Raw genomic sequence first — 22,861 nt, forward strand, 5'->3', positions numbered from 1 at the left:
GTATATTATTTTGTATCAGTCAGGGTTCTCCAGAAAAACAGAACCAGTAGGAAATATATCTATAAAGAGAGATTTCATTCAAGGAGTTGGCTTACACAACCGTGGGAGTTGGCAAGTCCAAAATCTGTAGGGATGGCCAGCAGATTGGAAATTCTCAGGCAGGAGCCAATACTACAATCTTGAGGCATAATTTTTTCTTTCTCAGGGAAATCTCATCTTTGCTCTTAAAGTCTTTCAATTAACTGGATAAGGCAAATGCAGATTATTGAAGACTTACAAGTCAACTGATTGTAGATGTTAATCACATCGAAAATATGCCTTCACAGCAATCTCTAGGTTAGTGTTTAATTGAATAACCGAGATTATAGCCTGGCCACGTTGACACATAAAACTAACCATATATACACACACATAAAATATATCTATTCATAACCTTTGTTCATTTTTCTATTGAGACTTTCCTTTGAGAGCTCTTTATATTACTCGGTGTTTTAACCCTTTGTCTGTCATACGTCTTGCCAATATTTTCCCTCTGTCTTTTCTTTTTTTTTTTTTTTTTGGTTTGTAACTGCATTTTTATTTCTTTTTTTTTAACATCTTTATTGGAGTATAATTGCTTTACAATGGTGTGTTAGTTTCTGCTTTATAACAAAGTGAATCAGTTATACATATACACATATCCCCATATCTCTTCCCTCTTGCATCTCCCTCCCTCCCACCCTCCCTATCCCACCCCTCTAGGTGGTCACAAAGCACCGAGCTGATCTCCCTGTGTTATGTGGCTGCTTCCCACTAGCTATCTATTCTACATTTGGTAGTGTATATATGTCCCCCTCTGTCTTTTGATTTTGTTGCTGGTATCTTCTGTAGACCAGAGTATTTTTTTCTATATAATCAGATCTATTGATATTTTTCTTTATGGCATCTAAATTTCCTGTCTTGTTAAAAAAGGTCTCTGGGGTGGGATAGGGAGGGTGGGAGGGAGACGCAAGAGGGAGGAGATATGGGGATATATGTATATGTATAGCTGATTCACTTTGTTATAAAGCAGAAACTAACACACCAATGTTAAAAAAAAAAAAGAAAAAAAAAAAGGTCGCTCAGAGCCACTGTAAGAGCCATGGTAACCACCCCATTCATCTTGGTCTCTAAATGTTCCCTTGAATCACAAAGTCACAGGAAAGCAATGTATTTAGACAGCATTAGCCCAGCTCCCATTGAGAGGCCTCTATGGAAATGTGATTTAATGTTAGGCCCTGGCTTTTAGCAAGGGTCGATACAAAAACTATAGGAAAACCTTTGCATCCTCTGCAAAATTACAAATGCCTATTTTTTTTTTTTTTTTTTTTTTGGCTATGTTGGATCTTCATTGCTACGTGTGAGCTTTCTCTAGTTGCGGCGAGCAGGGGCTACTCTTCGTTGCAGTGCACAGGCTTCTCATTGTGGTGGCTTCTCTTGTTGTGGAGCACGGGCTCTAGGCACGTGGGCTTCAGTAGTTGTGGCTCGAGGGCTCAGTAGTTGTGGCTCATGGGCTCTAGCCCACAGGTGGCTGTGACTCATGTGGGGACAAGGACACTGGCAGCAGAAGTTCTGGGAAGTACTCCTTGGTGTGAGCCCTCCCAGAGTCCGCCATTAGCCCCGCCAAAGAGCTGGGTAAGCTCCAGTGCTGGGTCACCTCAGGCGAAACAACCAACAGGGAGGGAACCCAGCCCCACCAATCAGCAGACAAGTGGATTAAAGTTTTACTGAGCTCTGCCCACCAGAGCAACCCCCAGCTCTACCCACCACCAGTCCCTCCCATCAGGAAGCTTGCACAAGCCTCTTAGATAACCTCATCCACCAGAGGGCAGACAGCAGAAGCAAGAAGAACTATAATTCTGTAGCCTATGGAAGGAAAACCACATTCACAGAAAGACAGACAAAAGGAAAAGGCAGAGGACTTTGTACCAGATGAAGGAACAAGATAAAACCCCAGAAAAACAACTAAATGAAGTGGAGATAGGCAACCTTCCAGACAAAGAATTCAGAATAATGATAGTGAAGATGATCCAGGACCTCAGAAAAAGAATGGAGGCAAAGATGGAGAAGATGCAAGAAATGTTTAACAAAGACCTAGAAGAATTAAAGAACAAACACCTAGAAGAATTAAAGAACAAACAAACAGAGATGAACAATAACTGAAATGAAAAATACACTAGAAGGGGGCTTCCCTGGTGGCGCAGTGGTTAAGAATCTGCCTGCCAATGCAGGGCACACGGGTTTGAGCCCTGGTCTGGGAAGATCCCACATGCCACGGAGCAACTAAGCCCGTGAGCCACAACTACTGAGCCTGCGTGTCTGGAGCCTGTGCTCCGCAACGGGAGAGGCCGCGACAGTAAGAGGCCCACGCACCGCGATGAAGAGTGGCCCCCACTTGCCGCAACTGGAGAAAGCCCTCGCACAGAAACGAAGACCCAACACAGCCAAAAATAAATAAATAAATTAATTAATTAATTAATTAAAAAAAATACACTAGAAGGAATCAATAGCAGAATAACTGAGGCAGAAGAACGGATAAGTGACTGGGAAGACAGAATGGTGGAATTCACTGCTGCAGAACAAAATAAAGAAAAAAGAATGAAAAGAAATGAAGACAACTTGAGAGACCTCTGGGACAACCTTAACCACAACAACATTTGTATTATAGGGGTCCCAGAAGGAGAAGAGAGTGAAAAAGACCCGAGAAAATATTTGAAGAGATTATAGTCGAAACCTTCCCTAACGTGGGAAAGGAAATAGCCACCCAAATCCAGGAAGTGCAGAGAGTCCCAGGCAGGATACACCCAAGGAGAAACACGCTAAGACACATAGTAATCAAGTTGACAAAAACTAAAGACAAAGAAAAGTTATTGAAAGCAACAAGGGAAAAACGACGAATAACATACAAGGGATCTCCCATAAGGTTAACAGCTGATTTCTCAGCAGAAACTCTACAAGCCGGACGAGAGTGGCATGATATATTTAAAGTGATGAAAGGGAAGAACCTACAACCAAGATTACTCTACCCAGCAAAGATCTCATTCAGATTTGATGGAGAAATCAAAAGCTTTACAGACAAGCAAAAGCTAAGAGAATTCAGCACCACCAAACCAGCTCTACAATAAATGCTAAAGGAACTTCTCTAAGTGGGAAACACAAGAGAAGAAAAGGATCTACAAAAACAAACCCATAACAATTAAGAAAATGGTCATAGGAACATACATATCGATAATTACCTTAAACGTGAATGGATTAAATGCTCCAACCAAAAGACACAGGCTCGCTGAATGGATACAAAAACAAGACCCATATATACGCTGTCTACAAGAGACCACTTCAGACATAGGGACACATATAGACTGAAAGTGAGGGGATGGAAAAAGATATTCCATGCAAATGGAAATCAAAAGAAAGCTGGAGTAGCAATACTCATATCAGATAAAATAGACTTTAAAATAAAGAATGTTACAAGAGACAAAGAAGGACACTACATAATGATCAAGGGATCAATCCAAGAAGAAGATATAACATTTATAAATATATATGCACCCAACATAGGAGCACCTCAATACATAAGGCAACTGCTAACAGCTATAAAAGAGGAAATCGACAGGAACACAATAATAGTGAGGGACTTTAAAACCTCACTTACACCAATAGACATACCATCCAGAGAGAAAATTAATAAGGAAATACAAGCTTTAAATGACACAATAGAACAGATAGATTTAACTGATATTTATAGGACATTCCATCCAAAAACAGCAGATTACACTTTCTTCTCAAGTGCACATGGAACATTCTCCAGGACAGATCACATCTTGGGTCACAAATCAAGCCTTGGTAAATTTAAGAAAATTGAAATCATATCAAGCATCTTTTCCGACCACAACGCTATGAGATTAGAAATTAATTACATGGAAAAAAACGTAAAAAACACAAACATAAACACATGGAGGCTAAACAATACATTACTAAATAACCAAGAGATCACTGAAGAAATCAAAGAGGAAATCAAAAAATACCTAGAGACAAATTACAATGAAAACATGACGATCCAAAACCTATGGGATGCAGCAAAAGCAGTTCTCTAAGAGGGAAGTTTATAGCAATACAAGCCTACCTCAAGAAACAAGAAAAATCTCAAATAAACAATCTAACCTTACACCTAAAGGAACTAGAGAAAGAAGAACAAACAAAACCCAAAGTTAGTAGAAGGAAAGAAATCATAAAGATCAGAGCAGAAATAAATGAAATAGCAACAAAGAAAACAATAGCAAAGATCGATAAAACTAAAAGCTGGTTCTTTGAGAAGATAAACAAAATTGATAAACCTTTAGCCAGACTCATCAAGAAAAAGAGGGAGAGGACTCAAATCAATAAAATTAGAAATGAAAAAGGAGAAGTTACAACAGACACCGCAGAAATACAAAGCATCATAAGAGACTACTACAAGCAACTCTATGCCAATAAAATGGACAACCTGGAAGAAATGGACAAATTCTTAGAAAAGCACAACCTTCTGAGACTGAACCAGCAAGAAATAGAAAATATGAACAGACCAATCACAAGTAATGAAATTGAAACTGTGATTAAAAATCTTCCAACAGGGGCTTCCCTGGTGGCACAGTGGTTAAGAATCCACCCGCCAATGCAGGTGACATGGGTTCGAGCCCTGGTCCGGGAAGATCCCACATGCCGCAGAGCAACTAAGCCCGTGCCTAGACTCAAGAGCCACAACTATTGAGCCTGTGCTGTAGAGTCCATGAGCCACAACTACTGAAGCCTGCGCACCACAACTACTGAAGCCCGGGTGCCTAGAGCCCATGCTCTGCAACAAGAGAAGCCACAGCAATGAAAAGCCTGTGCACCACAACAAAGAGTAGCCCCCACTAGCTGCAACTAGAGAGAAAAGTCCGCACGCAGCAATGAAGACCCAATGCAGCCATAAATAAATAAATTTATATTAAAAAAAATCTTCCAACAAACAAAAGTTCAGGACCAGATGGCTTCACAGGTGAATTCTATCAAACATTTAGAGAAAAGCTAACACCCATCCTTCTCAAACTCTTCCAAAAAATAGCAGAGGAAGGAACACTCCCAAACTCATTCTATGAGGCCACCATCACCCGGATACCAAAACCAGACAAAGATACTACAAAAAAAGAAAATTACAGACCAATGTCACTGATGAATATAGATGCAAAAATCCTCAACAAAATACTAGCAAAGAGAATCCAACAACACATTAAAAGGATCATACACCATGATCAAGTGGGATTTATCCCAGGGATGCAAGGATTCTTCAATATACACAAATCAATCAATGTGATACACCATATTAACAAACTGAAGAATAAAAACCATGTGATCATCTCAGTAGATGCAGAAAACACTTTTGACAAAATTCAACATCCATTTATGATAAAAACTCTCTCCAGAAAGTGGGCATAGAGGGACCCTACCTCAACATAATAAAGGTCATATATGACAAACCCACAGCAAACATCATTCTCAATGGTGAAAAACTGAAAGCATTTCCTCTAAGATCAGGAACAAGACAAGGATGTCCACTCTCACCACTATAATTCAACATAGTTTTGGAAGTCCTAGCCACGGCAATCAGAGAAGAAAAAGAAATACAAGGAATACAAACTGGAAAAGAAGAAGTAAAACTGTCACTGTTTGCAGATGACATGATACTATACATAGAGAATCCTAAAGATGCCACCAGAAAATTACTAGAGCTAATCAATGAATTTGGTAAAGTTGCAGGATACAAAATTAATGCACAGAAATCTCTTGCATTCCTATACACTAATGATGAAAAATCTGAAAGAGAAATTAAGGAAACACTCTCATTTACCAATGCAACAAAAAGAATAAAATGCCTAGGAATAAACCTACCTAAGGAGGTAAAAGACCTGTACTCAGAAAACTATAAGACACTGATGAAAGAAATCAAAGATGACACAAACGGTTGGAGAGATATACCATGTTCTTGGATTGGAAGAATCAATATTGTGAAAATGACTATACTAACCAAAGCAATCTACAGATTCAATGCAATCCCTATCAGATTACCAATGGCATTTTTTACAGAACTAGAACAAAACATCTTAATTTTGTATGGAGACACAAAAGACACCGAATAGCCAAAGCAGGCTTGAGGGAAAAAAACGGAGCTGGAGGAATCAGATTTCCTGACTTCAGACTATACTACAAAGCAACAGTAATGAAGACAATATGGTACTGGCACAAAAACAGAAATATAGATCAATGGAACAGGATAGAAAGCCCAGAGATAAACCCATGCACCTATGGTCAACTAATCTATGACAAAGGAGGCAAGGATATACAATGGAGAAAAGACAGTCTCTTCAATAAGTGATGCTGGGAAAACTGGACAGCTACATGTAAAAGAATGAAATTAGAACACTCCCTAACACCATACACAAAAATAAACTCAAAATGGATTAGAGACCTAAATGTAAGACTGGACAATATAAAACTCTTAGAGGAAAACATAGGAAGAACACTGTTTGACATAAATCACAGCAAGATCTTTTTTGATCCACTTTCTAGAGTAATGGAGATAAAAACAAAAATAAATAAATGGGACCTAATGAAACTTAAAAGCTTTTGCAAAGCAAAGGAAACTACAAACAAAACGAAAAGACAACCCTCAGAATGGGAGAAAATATTTGCAAACGAATCAACGGACAAAGGATTAATCTCCAAAATATATAAACAGTTCATGCAGCTCAATATTAAAAAAACAAACAACCCAATCAAAAAATGGGCAGAAGATCTAAATAGAAATTTCTCCTAAGAAGACATACAGATGGCCAAGAAGCACATGAAAAGCTTCTTGACATCACTAATTATTAGAGAAATGTAAATCAAAACTACAATGAGGTATCACCTCACACCAGTTAGAATGGCCATCATCAGAAAACCTACAAACAACAAATGCTGGAGAGGGTGTGGAGAAAAGGGAACCCTCTTGTACTGTTGGTGGGAAGGTAAATTGATACAGCCACTATGGAGAACAGTATGGAGGTTCCTTAAAAAACTAAAAATAGAATTACCTTATGACCCAGCAATCCCACTACTGGGCATATACCCAGAGAAAACCATAATTCAAAAAGACACATGCACCCCAATGTTCATTGCAGCACTATTTACAATAGCCAGGTCATGGAAGCAACCTAAATGCCCATCGACAGACAAATGGATAAAGAAGTTGTGGTACATATATACAATGGAATATTACTCAGCCATAAAAAGGAACGAAATTCCTTTCGTAGAGACGTAGATGGATCTAGAGACTGTCATACAGAGTGAAGTAAGTCAGAAAGAGAAAAACAAATATCGTATATTAACGCATATATGTGGAACCTAGAAAAATGGTACAGATGAACCCGTTTGCAGGGCAGAAATAGAGACACAGATGTAGAGAACAAACGTATGGACACCAAGGGGGGAAAGTGGTGGGGAGCGGGTAGTGGTGTGATGAACTGAGAGATTGGGATTGACATATATACACTAATATGTATAAAATGGATAACTAATAAGAACCTGCTGTATAAAAACATAAATAAAATAAAATTCAAAAATTAAAAAAAATCCTATGATAAACCATAATGGAAAAGAATATGAAAAAGAATATGTATATATATATATAACTGAATCACTTTGCTCTACAGCAGAAATTAACACAACATTGTAAATCAACTATACTTCAATAAAATTTTTAAAAAAAAAGGGAGAACAAAGACACTTGTCTGAATGGTGGCAAAGCTGTCACAACCACAATTAATTAACAGTTCCATAAATGCTCCAAAAGAGGGAAAGTGGAGTAGAAAATCTAGATCTGAGGTTGGCATCTGGCTTCTCCAAGCAGTAAAGTTTGGAGCCCCCCTGGAGAAACTTCAGGAAAATCCTGGCAGCTGTTGAGTGGAGAGAGAAACTCCATTGTGTCTCTAAGGTAATAGATTAGGCAGACCCACCCGTAACATCTGGGAGACCAGGGCTAGAATACAAAAGGTGGCCCAGAAACCATATGTCTCAATATTTTAATGTTCTAAATCAAGCTAAAAAAAACTATCCAATCAAGTGCATCTGATCTTCCTACCTTGACAAAAATACCGGCCTACTGACCCAGAAGCTGGATTTGAATGTAGGATTCTCAGAAGTTCTGCACCGAAACGTGGCAGCCTAGTGACAGCCATCTCCCGGTCCTCAGCCCGCCATCCACAGACACTCCCCTGCCCTTCTCCCTCCTGCACATTCCACACCCCAAAGGTCCTCAGGAGGATGCATGTGGACACCCCAGCCTTCACATCCAAGCTCTGTTCACATTCCTGCAAAGGAAGAAGATGGAACTGTTTTCATCTGAGAGAAGAAAGTGATGAGAACTCTTCACCCTGGAAAGGAAAAGGATATATCCTTTAGTTAATGAATGAGGTGGACACGGATGGACAGATTGACCCCTCACATTCTGGAATATTCTCTCTAGGAAGCACTTCTTCCAGCTTGAGGAAGTTAGATTTGAGGCGTGAATTATTAAAGCTGCTGCACACAACAAACAAATGGAGCCTTTTAACCCGGGAGGAAAATAAAAGCTGAATGGAATTTGGTTCGCGGAGTGTGGGTGGGGGACGGTAGTCAGAGGAGGTCCAAAGGCAACATCATGGATAACCCCACGTTTGCCCTGCTATCGAATCAATGCCACGGTCAGAGCAAACAGTGCTGGCACCCACGGCTCTGACCTAAGGAGGCCCTGTCAATCTTTATGCTTCTACATTTTTGGTTTTTTATGTCTTTATGTTTTTCCAAGTTGAGCTAACGTTGGCATCTCCTAAGCCTTTCCAATGACCTTGAATGCTTGCCTTTGGAAAGCGGCTACTGTCCACTTTGAAACTAAGGCATTTACCCATTCATTCATTCATTCGTTCATTCATTGAACACCCACTGGGTATCAGCCTCTGGGTGCATGTATATTTCTTCCCTGCTGCTTATGATTTTCTTTCAAATATAGCCCCTGAACTTCCAGCTAATTCTCCCCACTTACTTCTTCCAAGTTCAAAAGTAGCCAGACCCTTCTTTCCCAGACTTTGCTTCCCTTTGAAATGTTATCCTCTCCAAGGCCAAGTGCAAACTCTTCCCAAGATCTATATCCAGACATTCTGATTTTTTTTTATTCTATAGACTTTCCCATACAGGAGACCCATTGTGTTAATCCAGGTCTTCCAAGAAGCAGATGCCAAAAGGGAATTAAATGCACAAGGATTTTATTAGGGGACACACCTACAAGATAAATGGGGTGGGAGCCAGGAGAGGTAGGGAGAGTGGTGAGGCCATGGGGGAGGGCAGGTCTGACCCCAGGTGAAGGAGGGAGAGCAGCAAGGTTGGGTAGAAGCATCTGAGGCTGCTTTGAAGTCTCTGGAAGGTTCTGTAAAACCGAGAGAGAGTCCTTGAGCCTAAGTCGGCCTTTAGGGGAGTCTTGTGTCTCCCAGGAACAGATCTGCCTCAGTGTTCCTGCGACGCTCCACCTTTGGCCAGGAAGTTCCCGTGGGAAGCGTGGCCTTAGCACAAACACATCAGCGATGGATTGGATTGCAGAGTGCAGCCACGGGGGCCTCAGTCAGGAATGCCCCTGTGTTTGGAAGTCTGAGAGGCACATTCTCAAGGTCACCTCAGATGCTAATTAACTTGGGTTGAAACGAGATTTCCTCTGTGCTTTCATGATGTCTTCAGTGGTTTCAATAGGAAATCCAGAGTTTAGCCTGTGTCTGTGTATGTGTGTGGGGGGGGATGTGTGTGCACACACGTATATGTGTATTTAGAGAACCCACTCCCGCAGCCACCAGGACCTCTCAGCAGCCTAATCTACACGGCAGGCCCTCAACCCCCTCTGCTGCTCCCTTTCAGATCATCCTGCTGGGCGACAGCGGCGTGGGGAAGACATCTCTGCTGGTTCAGTTCGACCAGGGCAAGTTCATCGCGGGATCCTTCTCAGCTACCTTGGGCATCGGATTCACAGTAAGTACCTCTGGGCTCGGGGGCCCTGCTGGGCCTCTGACAGGGTCCCGGCAGGAAACAGGTGGATGTTCACATTGGATCATTCAGGAGGTTTAATAGAAAGGCTATTTACCAAGATGCAGGCCATGGGTGGGGAAACCAGGAGGGATGGCCCAGGGCCCTTGGACAGTTTCAAGGTGTCCATCCCACCCCGAGCCTGAAAAAAAGTGAGGAGGGCATCGTCACCAGAACCAGGGACAAAGAGGGCTGTGTGGAGGGCTGGGAGGAGCTGTCACCCTCGGTGGTGGAACGCAGCAACCAGGGCAATAAATTGGCCCCCCTCCCATGGTGCTCTCCTCCTGCTGCCCTTCCATCTTCTTCTCGGGTTCCTCGTGGCTGAAGACAACTAGTAAGCAAGGGAATATCCTGATACAGACACAGGGCAAGAAGAGCCTGGAGAGGCCAAGGGATGGCTTAAAAGTTTAAGCACAATCCAAACTTGGCATTGTCATGAGGGTCCTAGGGTGCTGGCAGGTCAAGGGTTAAAGTTCAGGTTTTAGCCCTCTGTCTCTCCCTGGACACAGCACAGAGGAGCAGCTCAAATTAAGGAAGCATCCTCAAGTTTTCTCTATTCCCAGCCCTTCCGTGGGCCACGAAGCCCTTGCTCTAGCTCACATCCCCATTTCTCTCCACTTTCACCATGGCTGCCGGCTGCTGCCAGAAGACCTTGAACCCTGGGGAGGCCTTTGGAAGGGTCTCGGCCCTCTCCTGGACAGTGGCAGGAGCAGCACGACTCTGTTTTGGGGTCTCCAGAATCCTAGTCTCCAGAGATGCAGAAGAGCAAATGTCATTTCTTGGGCAGCATGGGTATTTGAAAGGCCAGCCTCCGGGACCGAACAGAGCACCAGGCCTGCGAGGTGCTGGGACACAGCAGAGACACGCTGGTGGGAAGAGAGAGGGGACCCCAGAATCTGGGCCTGCCCACTGGGTCACAGTGCAGAAGGCAAGGGCCCACGATGGAGCAGAAATGAGAGGCTGGCCAGGGTGTGCGCCAGGACCTGGAGTCCAACCTGAAACACCAGCGCCCAGGGCTCTCCCGGGACAGGGAGCAGCTGGGCTCCAAGCGCCGTGAGGGGCGGGGCCGAGTCCCAGGGGGCGGGGCCGAGTCCCGGGGGCGGGGCCGAGTCCCGGAGGGCAGGGCCAAGCCCCCGGAGGGCGGGGCCAAGTCCCAGGGGGGCTGGGCTGAGTTCCAGGAGAGTGTGGCCATCCTGGCAACCCCCAAGACTTGGAACCGGGCTGCCATGAAATGAACCAGGATGGCGGTGTCAGGCGTCCTCCACCGCGGGCCCACGTCACCTGCCCTCAGCACCCAGGGCACGCGGTGTCCCCACAGTCACACTTCTCACTCACTCCACCCCCGTCCTTCCGCCTGTCAGAGGACAGAAGGCAGAGAGTGGGGTGGGGGCTCTGATTCACACTCCACAGAGGCACAGGGGTGGGACCTGAAATTCTGCCACCAGCCTGATAAGAATCGTGAGGCAACTCACCTGTGAGAAGGAAGAAAGTGTGTGGTCAACAGGACAGGCCGGACTCTTCCCCTCTCCCGGGCCAGAGCCTTCCAGAGCCTCGGCTGCTTGCCTGGCACCGGTCAGCACCTCAGGACAAAGCCGTGGGCAGCTTATGCTGAGTGAGGGCCTGAGGGCCCAACTCAGGCCTGAACCTGGGGTCTCCTGGGTCAAGTACATGACCTGGGAGCAAAACGGGTACATAGTCTACCCCTCAGCTGGGACACAAACCTAGGGGAACCCCCATACTGGTGGTAGAGGGCAGGAACAACAGCCCATGATGGGAGCCACACCAAGGACACGTGACTGACCCTAGGCCTAGACACACTGCCCAGTTATATACAAAGAGGTCTGCAGCTCTCGCTGAGAAAATGCCTGTCTCCTCCGCAAGCCCCCTTCCCACCCCTCATCTAGCACTAAGGACCCTTAATTCCTTTCATTTCCAGAGACAGGTCTCTTTCCAACCCTCTGCTCAGAGCAGCTCGATCTTTGTGGAGCAGCTGAAGTCTCCTGTATTGTCTAACAAAGGGGCTGGAGGGCATTGGAGTCTCCTTCCAATATCATTGGTCTGGGGAGCCCCAGAGAGCTGGGCTGCAGGACACTCATTTGTCTGTCTGTCATTTGCACAGAGATTTGAAACACTGCCGACAGCTGGCCACGTGCAAGTGCCCTGTGGCCAGCCCTGGTTGTGGCTGAATTCCTGGTAACTGAGGTCCTGCTGGCCTAGCTCATAAGGCTGAGTGCAGCCTGGGCAGCAGGAGAGGGGAGGAGTCCTTGATCTTCACTTTAAAGGAGACAGAGGTGGGGAATTCCCTGGTGGTCCAGGGGTTAGGACTCTGCACTTCCACTGCAGGACAGCAGGGGTCACCAGTTCGATCCCTGGTTGGGGAACTAAGATCCCGCATGCCATGCGGCCAAAAAAATAATAATACTACTAAAAAATAAAGGAGACAGAGGTACGTGGGGGAACCACCTGGGGTCTGCCCTCAGGCCACTTCTCAGAGCCTCTGGAGCCCAATGTTTCTGGAAGTGGGACCGGCCCAGGTCCTGGGTAGATGCCTCTCAAACCAATATCTTCCCCAACTACTCCATCATCACCTCCATCAAACTGGCTGCCGAGTCCCGCGGATGGGTTTACTGAGGTGCTGACACCGACCGGGCTCACGCAGTAGTTGCTCCAGCTGGCCCCTCCCCCGTGCCAGTTCAGGTCCTCCTGGCTATCTCTTGCCTCGGTGTCCCCCAAACTCTCCAGTCTTGCCTGAACACTGCTGTAAAGTTCATCTTCCAAAAGCCTTGCCCCTGCTCCCCACCACCAAGCACCATCAGTCTCACTACCGCCTTCCAGTAAAGTCAAAACCCATCATCTGCCAGCTGAGGTCTTGCACAATTCAGCCTGGTGGTTTTTCAAACACTCATGTAATGCACATAAACACCTCCGTTTTGTCTGCAGTGCAGGCGCCAAGCTCACCCACGCGCACGTGGGGACCGGGATTCGCATGTTGTCAGCTACCACGGACTCTGATGCAGATGCTCCACGTGCCTCAGCGCCCCCAGCCTCTGTCTTGGTGTCCCCTCCACATCCTGACCCTGCACTCACAGGGCTGTGCACCTTTCCCCCCCAGCTCTGGGCGTTTCTTCCAGCCCCCTCTGCTCGCCCCCCGATCTCCTCGGCTGCACACAAAGGCCCTCCTCTGAACAACCGTGAGGTTTCACGAGGCACCATCACCTCCTGTATCAGGAAGGGGTGTGGGTGTGTGGGGTGACTTGTGCACAGGAGGGCAGGGAGATCTGTTAGGCGTAACGTGGGGTGTACGTGCCTTCTGGATTCGGAGGTGATGAGAGGGGCTGGGGTCATTTAAGAGGCGCTTTCCAGGAATTCCTTGGCGGTCCAGTGGTTAGGACTCCTCGCTTTCACTGCCGAGGGCGCGGGTTCGAGCCCTGGTAGGGGAACTAAGATCCTGCAAGCCCCATGGCACGGCTGGAAAAAAAAAAAAAAAAAAAGAGGGGCTTTATTTGGAGGGTGATTTGTACATCTGGGGATGGCGTGAGACATGGGGGCCAGTTAGGGGGGTGTGTTTGTGCAGTGGTGTGTGTGTTGGCGGTGTGGGATGACCTGTGTCTGTAACTGTGATGTGGTGAGAGGTGTCTGGGGGGGACGTGAGGTGTGTGCTTCGGGAGGGGTGGTCATTTAAGATGCGTGTTTCGGGGGGGCCGTGTAAGGCACTGTGTGTTTATGGTATGATACGAGGTGCGCCTGTGTTCATGATGTGACGTGTGTTTGTGGGATGATGTAGGGCATGTGTGGTTGTAGTGTGTCATGAGGCGTGTGTGTGTGATTGTAGCTGATACACGACGGTGTACGTGGCTTGAGCTGAGGTGTGCATGGCGCGAGGGGTACGTGTTTCTGTGATGCTGGGCGCGTGTGAGATCTGAGGTGTGTGTGTGAGTTGCGTGCATGACGTAAGGTGTCTATTTGTGGTGTGCTGTGAGCTGTGTGTGTCTGTGCGGGGTGTGAGGTGTGGGTGGGGTGACGTGTGCCTGGTGTGAGCACCTGCAGGCTGCCCCGGCGTGTACACAACGCTGAAGAGGCTGTCGGGAGGCCTGGACCTCCCAGGGGTTGTGCTCTCCAGGACACACGTCTAAAGAGCATCCCGTCCCTGAGTGGGCTGTGCTCCCTCCCTTTGGGGCAAAACCTGCCTCTCCTGCACCCCCAATTCTGAACACCCCTGACCCCCTCTCGCTTCTGCCTCACTGGCCGCTGCCCCTGAACGCCCCGCCTGACGCGGCAGTGTCCCACAGGACAGTGGGTAACACTCTGCATACAACCCAGCCAGGCCCCAGACCCAGCGGGCCACCCAGGCATGGCCCAGAAGAGGGCAGCCGGGCCTCCCCCAGTGCCACCAGCCCACTCGGACTCCGGTGCAGCGTACAGCAAGACAGTGTTTGTATTTCTCCACTACTCCTGGGGCGTTCACACTGATGGGCAACCGTCTCCATCCCAAACCTGTGTGCCACAGGACAAAGAGGGTCTTGGTGGAGACAACACAAACCACAGCCGGAGGCCAGAAATCAAGGCATCGGCAGGGCCACACTCCCTCTGAAGGCTCAATGGGAGGGTCCTTCCTTGCCTCTTCCAGCTTCTGGTGGCTCCCGGAAATCCTTGGCGTTCCTTGGCTTGTAGCTGCAACACTCCCACCTCTGCCTCTGTCTCCACGTGGCATTTTCTCCCTGTGTGTCCCTTCGTATAGGGACACCAGTCGTATTGGATTAAGGGCCCACCCTACTCTCCATGACCTCATCTTAAATAATTACATCCGCAATGACCCTACTTCCAAATAAGGTCACGTTCTGAGTTACTGGGGTTTAGGACTTCAGCATCTCTTCGGGGAGCCGGGGGACCATAGTGCAACCCGTATCAGGCTGGTCAGCAGTGGGAGGCCAGGGAGGACCAGGCCAGGTCCCCTCTCTCCTTCCTCCTTGGTCATTACCCACTTGCGCTGAAACCCTCTCCCCTGCAGGGTTCCTGGATGAGCCCTCAGGAGCCCGGGGCCCAGGACATTGAGTGCACTGGGCCGTTATGTGCAGCCAGAGCCTCTGGCACCCAAACAGCAGGCAAGAACGCACGCCTGCAGGGTTGTGTAGAGCTGCTCCTCGCCCAGGTATGGCTCCCCGTTTGAGTCCCTCTGTGTGCAGATGAGGTTATGGCACAGCACTTCCGGCAAACAGCTCCAGCCGATGCCAAAAGTCACGTGGTAGGAGGCGGGTGGACACACAGTCCCCTCGGGCCCTATGGTCACCCATAAGCCATGCCTGCCCCTTGCCCCTCACCCCAACATGTAGGTAAAGAGGTGCAGGACCCCTGCCTCTCCTCACACCCTTCACACAGTTCCTTTGTAACGCACCCACCCTGTTCTGCCGGAACCTGACCTCACTTATATAAGAGGTTGGGACAGCGTAATTGAATGGTTAGCCCAGGCCAGGGCCCCTGAACTCCGCTATGGACAACCCCGGACGTACTCTCACCCTCTGTCACCAGGAGCTGCAGGGTTCCTTGGATGTCCTGGAGACTCTGCTCAAAATGATTCACCACAGGGACTTCCCTGGCGAGCCAGTGGTTAAGACTCTGCGCTTCCATTGCTGGGGGCGTGGGTTCGATCCCTAGTCGGGGAACTAAGATCCCACGTGCCAGCACGGTGGGGCAAAAAAAAAAAAGATTCAGGTCTTCATGAATTCTTTTGATACCAAACATTTAAGGCCTACTCGGTGCCGGGGGCCAGCCCTGCCTTCAGGAGCGCCTGGATTGGGAGGTGTGCAGGGAAGCCCACCTCGGAAGGCTTTGGGGGGTGGGGGAGCACATTCTGGGCGCAGCCCAACAGGTCAGGGGGAAATAGGAGGTGTCAAAGTCCAAGCACCGGCCAGGGGCCCCGAAGTGCAAATGTGCTGCAAGGTGAATATCCATCGCTCGGTAAACATAATTACATTCAGATGATGCCGAGCTGGGGTGTATTAGCAAAAGCGAAACTGCCTGAGAGCTGCGCTCGGAAGGCACGCCTCCTCGTGAGCCCCGCGCCGCGCTGCCCAGGGGCGTCTCCAGCCTCCCCGGCCCCCGTCCCCGGAGCCACCTGTTGTCCGCCTGCTGGATGGAGCCCGGGCGCCGCCTCTTGGCCACGCTGCGCAGTGGTAACCCGGGCGCGGGTCCGCGGGTCCCAGCGAGGCCAGACCTTCCCCTGAAGGTGGGAACCTAACCCCGGCAGCTGGCAACCTTGGGGACCGGTCCTAGGGCTGGATCTGGCCCACGCTCTCAGGCCAGCGTGGCTCAGGGGGGCCCTCCTGGCCCTCGGGAGCTGACCCTGCGGTCCTGCGCGCCCCCGCGGGACAGCCTGCTCCCCGCCAGTGTCTTTCAGGTGGCGGACGGGGGGAGGAGCCTGCCGGGGTCCGGGCCGGGGCGGTGGAGGGGAGAAGGGGTGGGTGGAGCCTAAGGCGAGGCGGTTCCTGCGCCGTCCCTCGCCCGCCGCCTGCCCCAGCTCACCTCTGGTCCAGGGACATGACGGGCACGCCTGGCGCCGCTGCCACCCGGAATGGCGAGGCCCCCGAGCGCTCCCCACCCTGCAGTCCGAGCTACGATCTTACGGGCAAGGTGGGTGGGCACTGCACCCAGCGCTGGGGACTCGGTGCCGGCTCTGGGGGTCACCCCTCCCCGCGCTCTTTGCCCTGGGACCCCGGCCCTCCCCGCCCAAGACCCTTTCTGGATGCGTCTGCGTTGGATTCATCCCTTCCCCCCAGGCAGCCGGGTCTCCCAGAATAAGGAAGGAGGGTCGAGACAGAGCCCTGGGCCCATGCCAGCGTCCAGGGATCTGGGCTGGCTCCGTGGGAGAAGGGAGAGGAAGGTCGGAAGGAGCGAGTGCCTCCCCACCCAGAGGACCCCAACCCCATTTTCTTCTGCCACACTCCGGCCAATACGAGCCCCAGGAATCCCACGCTTCTAGGTAGGGTTTGAGCGCACAACCCTCCAGGGTACAGGCACCCGAAGCGCTGGGAAATAGGGCTGCCTGGAGACTCAGAAAGGACGCCCCCTGGCGGCGGGGGAACTTGCAGTTAATGCCCTTCTCCCAGTTTCCAGGCCTTAGGACTGAAGATCTTTAGGACCCCAGCTGCCCCCAGGTGCTACCCCTTCCCTTTCCACCCCTGCAATCACTGCCCACACCTTCTTCTGGGAGGATATTGCTAGCCAGAATGCAGACCCTCATGGGAATTGTTAGAACCTGAGAAAGATCTGGGGCGTTAGGCACAAGTCTCCCACCTGGGAGAGCTTAAGTCAGCTGTCTGGGGCTGGTTCCCTCTGCGGGTGGCCCTGAACGGAAGCAGGTGGGGCTGGTGGTGGACACTGGTCTGTCTGCCCTCCCTCCATGCCCTTGGAGCAGGCAGGTACCAGGAACTCTGAAAGAGGTGCTGAGAGAGCCCAGAGCCTCCACTCTTCCTCTGTAGGGTTGGGGATAGATTAGCGAAGGGGCTGCCCATCTCATTGCTACCTGGCCTTGAAGGAGACCTGCCTCTTTCTGTGCCTTGGCTTCCTCCTGCAACCCCCCTTGTTTCAGGGGAAGCTACTCTGCAAGTCACCCAGCCAGAGCCGTTGCGATAAGCGTCCTCTGTGGGCTCCAGGCAGGAAGTCGGCCCCCAGTGTGTTCAGGGGAGGGGGAGCTGCTGAGGGCCAGCCCCCGGCCGCTGGGAACTGCCTGACCTCCTTGCCTGACAAGCCAGCTGGGTGTTTGCCTAGGAAGTGGCAAGGCTGGGCAGCCGTTTGTTTGGTGGACTTGCCTGGCTGGGTGGGTGGCATCATTTGCTCAAGGCAGCCGTCGTCTGTAAAGTACACAGGTGCTTGCCCTCCCTCCCTCTCTCCCTCCTTCCCCATCGGGTACTGCGACCCAGGAGCCAGGGAGCAATGCAGGCTCCAGAGGGCTCCTTAGCCCCCAGCCTGCCCTCTGTCCCCTGGGCCAAGCGGCATCTGTGGAGAGTTGGCCTCTGGCCCTCACCAGCCTTCGTGCCCGAGGCCTGCCTAGGAGACTGAGTCCAGGATGGTCTGGGAAGAGCCTGGTGGGAGCTCCTTGGGGAGGATTAGAGGAGATGGGGCCACAGGCAGGCAGCACCCACCCCGGGCCACTCTTCTGGAGTCAGGTGGTTCATGCCAACATTGTTGACCCTAGACATTAACAGAGTCTAGAAAGGCCTCAAAGAAATTATCCCTCTTTCCTTCTAACCACTGTGGAAACTGCCACAGAAGGGTTAAGAAATCTTCCCGAAGTCCCCCAGTAACCCATGTACAAGCCAGGACCCCAGCCTTCATACACCTTTGGCTCAGCCCCCCACATCTCCACCAAGGTTAGCTAATCCCATACCCCATGCCCACAGCAGGAAAGCCCTTGGGCTCCATTGTCAAGGTCAGAGCCTCAAAAATAACGCAAACCTAGTCCCTGCTCAGCCCATTAAGTATCGACTCGGCCTGTTGGGAAAGTTCCAGCATTAGATCTAGACCTCTGTTCTCCAAGATTGAGGAGTGACTGGACAGAGGGGTCCCCTACCCCGCCCATGGTCCCCAGAGAAGATGAGCAGAGACTGGCCAGACAGGAAAGGGACAGACATACACCCCCCCCCACTCCCTCCTGCTCCTCCACCTACAGTGACCCAGGGATGCCAATTTTCAGCCATTTGTCCCACGTGGGAGGTTTCTGCGGAAAGAACTTCAGACTAAATGTCTCTCCGCTTCAGTATACATTTCAACCTTCCCTAATTCATGCAACGCTTTTCTAAACATAAAATGTCATTAGGAACTTCCAAATAAATGTAACCAAAAATAAAACACCCGAACAAAAGTAAGTTTAGAATATGCCTTTGCCAATGACAGAGCCGTGCCCCCATCAGATTCTGATACACTCCCTTGGGTGGGAATCCCTGTCCGAGGTATTAACCCTTCTCTTTCTGGCACCATAGCCCCGCCCACGTGTGCACACATGCGTGGAATACACACAGAGAGGGAAGGGATCCTAGCACGGTGCAGCGGGCGGCAAGTGTGGCCAGAGTCGAGACCACATGAATGTGGTTGTTCTCTGGGGCCACAGAGCACGTTTGGGGTTCCTGTTAGTGCTAAGGTGGCAACTCAGGCTTCCAGGAAACCAGATGAGGACAGGAGGGTCAGAGGGAGAGCCTGAGAGGCAGCCGAAGGCAGGGAGTGTGGAGAGGAGAGGCAGGGTGAAGGCAGCAGCAGGCTCTTCCAGAAGCACGTGCCCTCAGGGCAGTCGGCACCCTTCCCTGGCTCTCCCTGCAAGCCCAGAAACTCGCCCCAGCTCCCCATTAACTGCCTCTGCCCCCATCTCCTAGGTGATGCTTCTGGGAGACTCAGGCGTCGGCAAAACCTGTTTCCTGATCCAATTCAAAGATGGGGCCTTCCTGTCCGGGACCTTCATAGCCACTGTCGGCATAGACTTCAGGGTGAGGTGGCTGCAGGCTCCTCCTCCCAGCAGCGAGCCAGGGGCTATGGCTGAGGCACGGGGGGCGGTCCTCTCCTCACCTGCGCTGGCTTCTCGGGACTGCCGTGGCTCACCCTAGGGCACAGGATGCTCCCCTAGGGACCCCAGACGTGGCCAGCTTAGAGGAGTCTGGGCTTGGGGAGGTTCCTGGCTCCCCTACAGGATGAGAAATGAGAGACTGAGTCTTAAAATCCTGCCCCCAGCCGGGCAGATATATCCCACAGGGCGAGCTGGGCTCCCCCCGGCAAGACCTGAGGCCAGCCAGCCTTTCTGGAGTCCCGGGAAGCACAGCACCGCACTGGGTCGAGGAGCTGGGCTGGCCCTGTGGGGAGAGAGCAGCTTGCCAGCATCCCTCCCTCTCACCTCGATGAACCCATCTCTACAAATCGGCATCCCGGATGCCGAGCGCTCTGAGCACTGCACGTGCACAGGGGCCAGGAGAGTGAGGGTCTAACCCTGGCAGGGGTGCCCTCGAAGGCCAGGTGCCTCCCGCCCAGTGCGAGGGGAAGCTTCACTGAGGAGAACTAGTGGACAGCCAGGGGAAAGACGGCCCTGCAGATCCAGCCTCTGTGGTCCCCGAGATGCTGGTGGGCGTCTCATCTCTAAGAGCTTGGAGGCTGGGCTCCGCCTGTGTGCCTTGCTGAGCCCCGGCCGGGGCGAGAGGAGGGGTGCGGTCAGGCAGGTTCTCAGGCTCTCCCTGCCTTGGCGTGTTGTCAGAAGGGCGGACGGAGTCCCCAGAAGAGAGGACTCCAAAGTAGGGGTACCTGGGGACAGAGTCCCACTGCCCTGATGGGGCGATCTGGCTGGAGACGTCTCCAGGGCTCACCGGACCCCCGTGGCCCTGGGGGGCAACCAGACAGGATGTTTGCTGTTCTGTAGGATTCAGCAGAAGGCAGAAACCAAGACTCCCCTGCCCTCCACGCCCACCTCTCCCTCTGCCCTTTTCTCTTTCAGAACAAGGTGGTGACCGTGGATGGTATGAGGGTGAAGCTGCAGGTGAGACCAGCGGCTGGGAGGGCTGGGGTGTGGGCGAGAGGATGGGGGAGCCTGCCCAAGCTTTGCACCCAACCACAGGAGGCCTGCGGCCCTGCGCTCAGCCTGGGCTAACTTCCTGTGGGGCCAGGAGAGGAAACGGCTTTTGTTTGTTTGATGTCTGCAGAAAAACCGTTCCCAGGCACCCTCTCTTCTGTCAAAGGCAGCAGCTCTAAGTGCCTTCAGACAAGCTTAGGCTCGCTCCAAATCCTCCCCAGTTTCCCAGGCCTCATCTGCTCTAGGAGGTTGGATGCCTCTAATCCCTGGGCTGGGCAAGAGGCAACAGCACCGAACGAGCTTGAGAACTCATTAACTACCGCCATCCGGGACATCGTCAGATGTTCACAAGCCCATGAGAAACTAAAGAAGGAAACATCTCACCTCCCCACCCACCTCTCGTACCACAACATGGCTTTCCTCTGCCCAGTACAGTCCCTGCCCCCTTCTGACCATTTGTCCATCCCTTCCTAGATCTGGGACACCGCAGGGCAGGAGCGGTTCCGCAGTGTCACCCACGCTTATTACCGAGATGCCCAGGGTAGGTCCCTCACGTGCTCCACCTCCACCCGCGCCCCCCAGCCCACTTGTAACATCCACCCTTCTGCCGCAAGTTCCCCGTGTGACCTCTCTCTCCCCCTCCAGCCTTGCTCCTGCTGTATGACATCACCAACAAATCCTCCTTCGACAACATCCGGGTAGGTCCTCCCCACCCACCACTCATGAGCAGGCAGGGCAGGGCCTGTGCAGGCCAGGGCTGCTTCCTGCTTTGTGAGAATGGGTGGAGCATGGAATACTGCTGCCTCGTTAAAAACACCCGAGCTGTGACTCAGAAGTAATAAACTACTCCTGGGTAGTTGATCGGCGTGTGGGCATAAAGGCCAAGCAGGCTGTGTGCCACCTGCTTATCCCTGACTGTGATTCATGGAGCATTTCATGACAAAATGTTCAGAAAGTGCCCAGCTCCACCCTGGACAATTACCCACAGAGACCAAGGGGAGAGCCCAAGCAGAAAAGTCTACCCATACATCCACCCCAACTTTCAAGAAGGTGACTCAGGCAGATAAAGTGAGTGGCTCTGTCCTCACAAGCAAACTATTAACTAGTTGAGACAGTAATTCAACAAATACAAACACTGACTCTGTGCACAGCACGGTGAAGATTTCACATGCTCCCTGACCTCAAGGGGTTGACAAGCAAACTGGGGGAACAAGACATACAGATATAAAACTGCTTATAAACTGGATGGAATCCATGGCACTCCTACTGACACCTCCAACCCCATGCTCATGGCAGACATCACTAATCAATCACAGTATTTTTGATCACTGAGCCCTTATGGGGCCTTAGAATCCTCAACAGGGCACTCGAGGAGACTGCTGGTGACTACCAGCTGATTTATGAGATAAAGCCTCTGTCACCTCTGTCTTTCACAGAACTGAGAGCTACACTGCAAGGGGTTTAGAGATACTCAGGACTAGAGAGGCCCAAACAAAGATGTAGATGAGAGAATGCACAGGGCATTATGATCGGTGTTCAGGGGCAGTGAGTAATCCAGGATAATCCACAGGGCAGAAGAAGGAAAGGCAAGAGGGAGGAGGGGAATGGCTGGGGCTCAGCGCACCCTCTCCCACAGGCCTGGCTCACTGAGATTCACGAGTACGCCCAGAGAGATGTGGTGATCATGCTCCTAGGCAACAAGGTGAGTGGCTCCAGGGCAGGGTCAGCCCACCCTTCTCCCACTGCCACAAGAGTATTAGCTGGACATCCTTGCAGCAAAGCACTCTTTACAGCCTCCAGTTCAGGAGTCAGACCTATCTGGAGGCTTCAGCCCATCATATCTGCCCTCTTAAAGCTTTGGAAATGGCCCCCTGCAGGGAAAGGTCAAGCTGCTTCCTGAGAGATCCAGGGATGACCAGCTGCTCAGCCCCTATTAGATCCTAGGGACTAGATACACGGATTAAGAGCTAAGTGTGGAAAGGGTTCACCTCAAATACTGTCAGCCCTTCGAGGCTGGTCACCACCCCCTTGCCAAGCAGAGTTACCCACCTCCCTGAGTTGGGGTGAGATTCCCCCTGCTGGGAGCTGGGTAAGAACTTGAAGAAGGCAGAAGCCCTGGCCCCAGGTGGATCATACCACCCGCAGTCCCGCAGGCTACCAGCAGAGGGCGGGCAGTGCCTGCTCCCAGGGCAGAAAGCTGGG

At 50.7% G+C, this 22,861-nt stretch overlaps 1 protein-coding gene across 5 annotated transcripts in view; it reads left to right on the forward strand.

Annotated features, from left to right (window-relative positions):
- The window catches only part of RAB37 (RAB37, member RAS oncogene family), a 73,921-nt gene that overhangs the window by 48,919 nt on the left and 2,141 nt on the right, over positions 1-22,861 (forward strand). The window contains exons 1-6 of one of the 5 annotated variants that reach the window (XM_082440554.1): positions 15,910-16,342; positions 19,482-19,592; positions 20,585-20,626; positions 21,134-21,200; positions 21,305-21,357; positions 22,296-22,361. In XM_082440554.1, the coding sequence (XP_082296680.1) occupies positions 16,250-16,342; positions 19,482-19,592; positions 20,585-20,626; positions 21,134-21,200; positions 21,305-21,357; positions 22,296-22,361 (432 nt within the window). In that variant the 5' untranslated portion in view covers positions 15,910-16,249. The other 4 variants (XM_082440553.1, XM_082440555.1, XM_082440552.1 and 1 more) reach the window with 4 other exon arrangements.

This window comes from Balaenoptera physalus (assembly GCF_965194825.1).
Source record: "Balaenoptera physalus genome assembly, chromosome: 20".
NCBI lineage: Eukaryota > Metazoa > Chordata > Mammalia > Artiodactyla > Balaenopteridae > Balaenoptera > Balaenoptera physalus.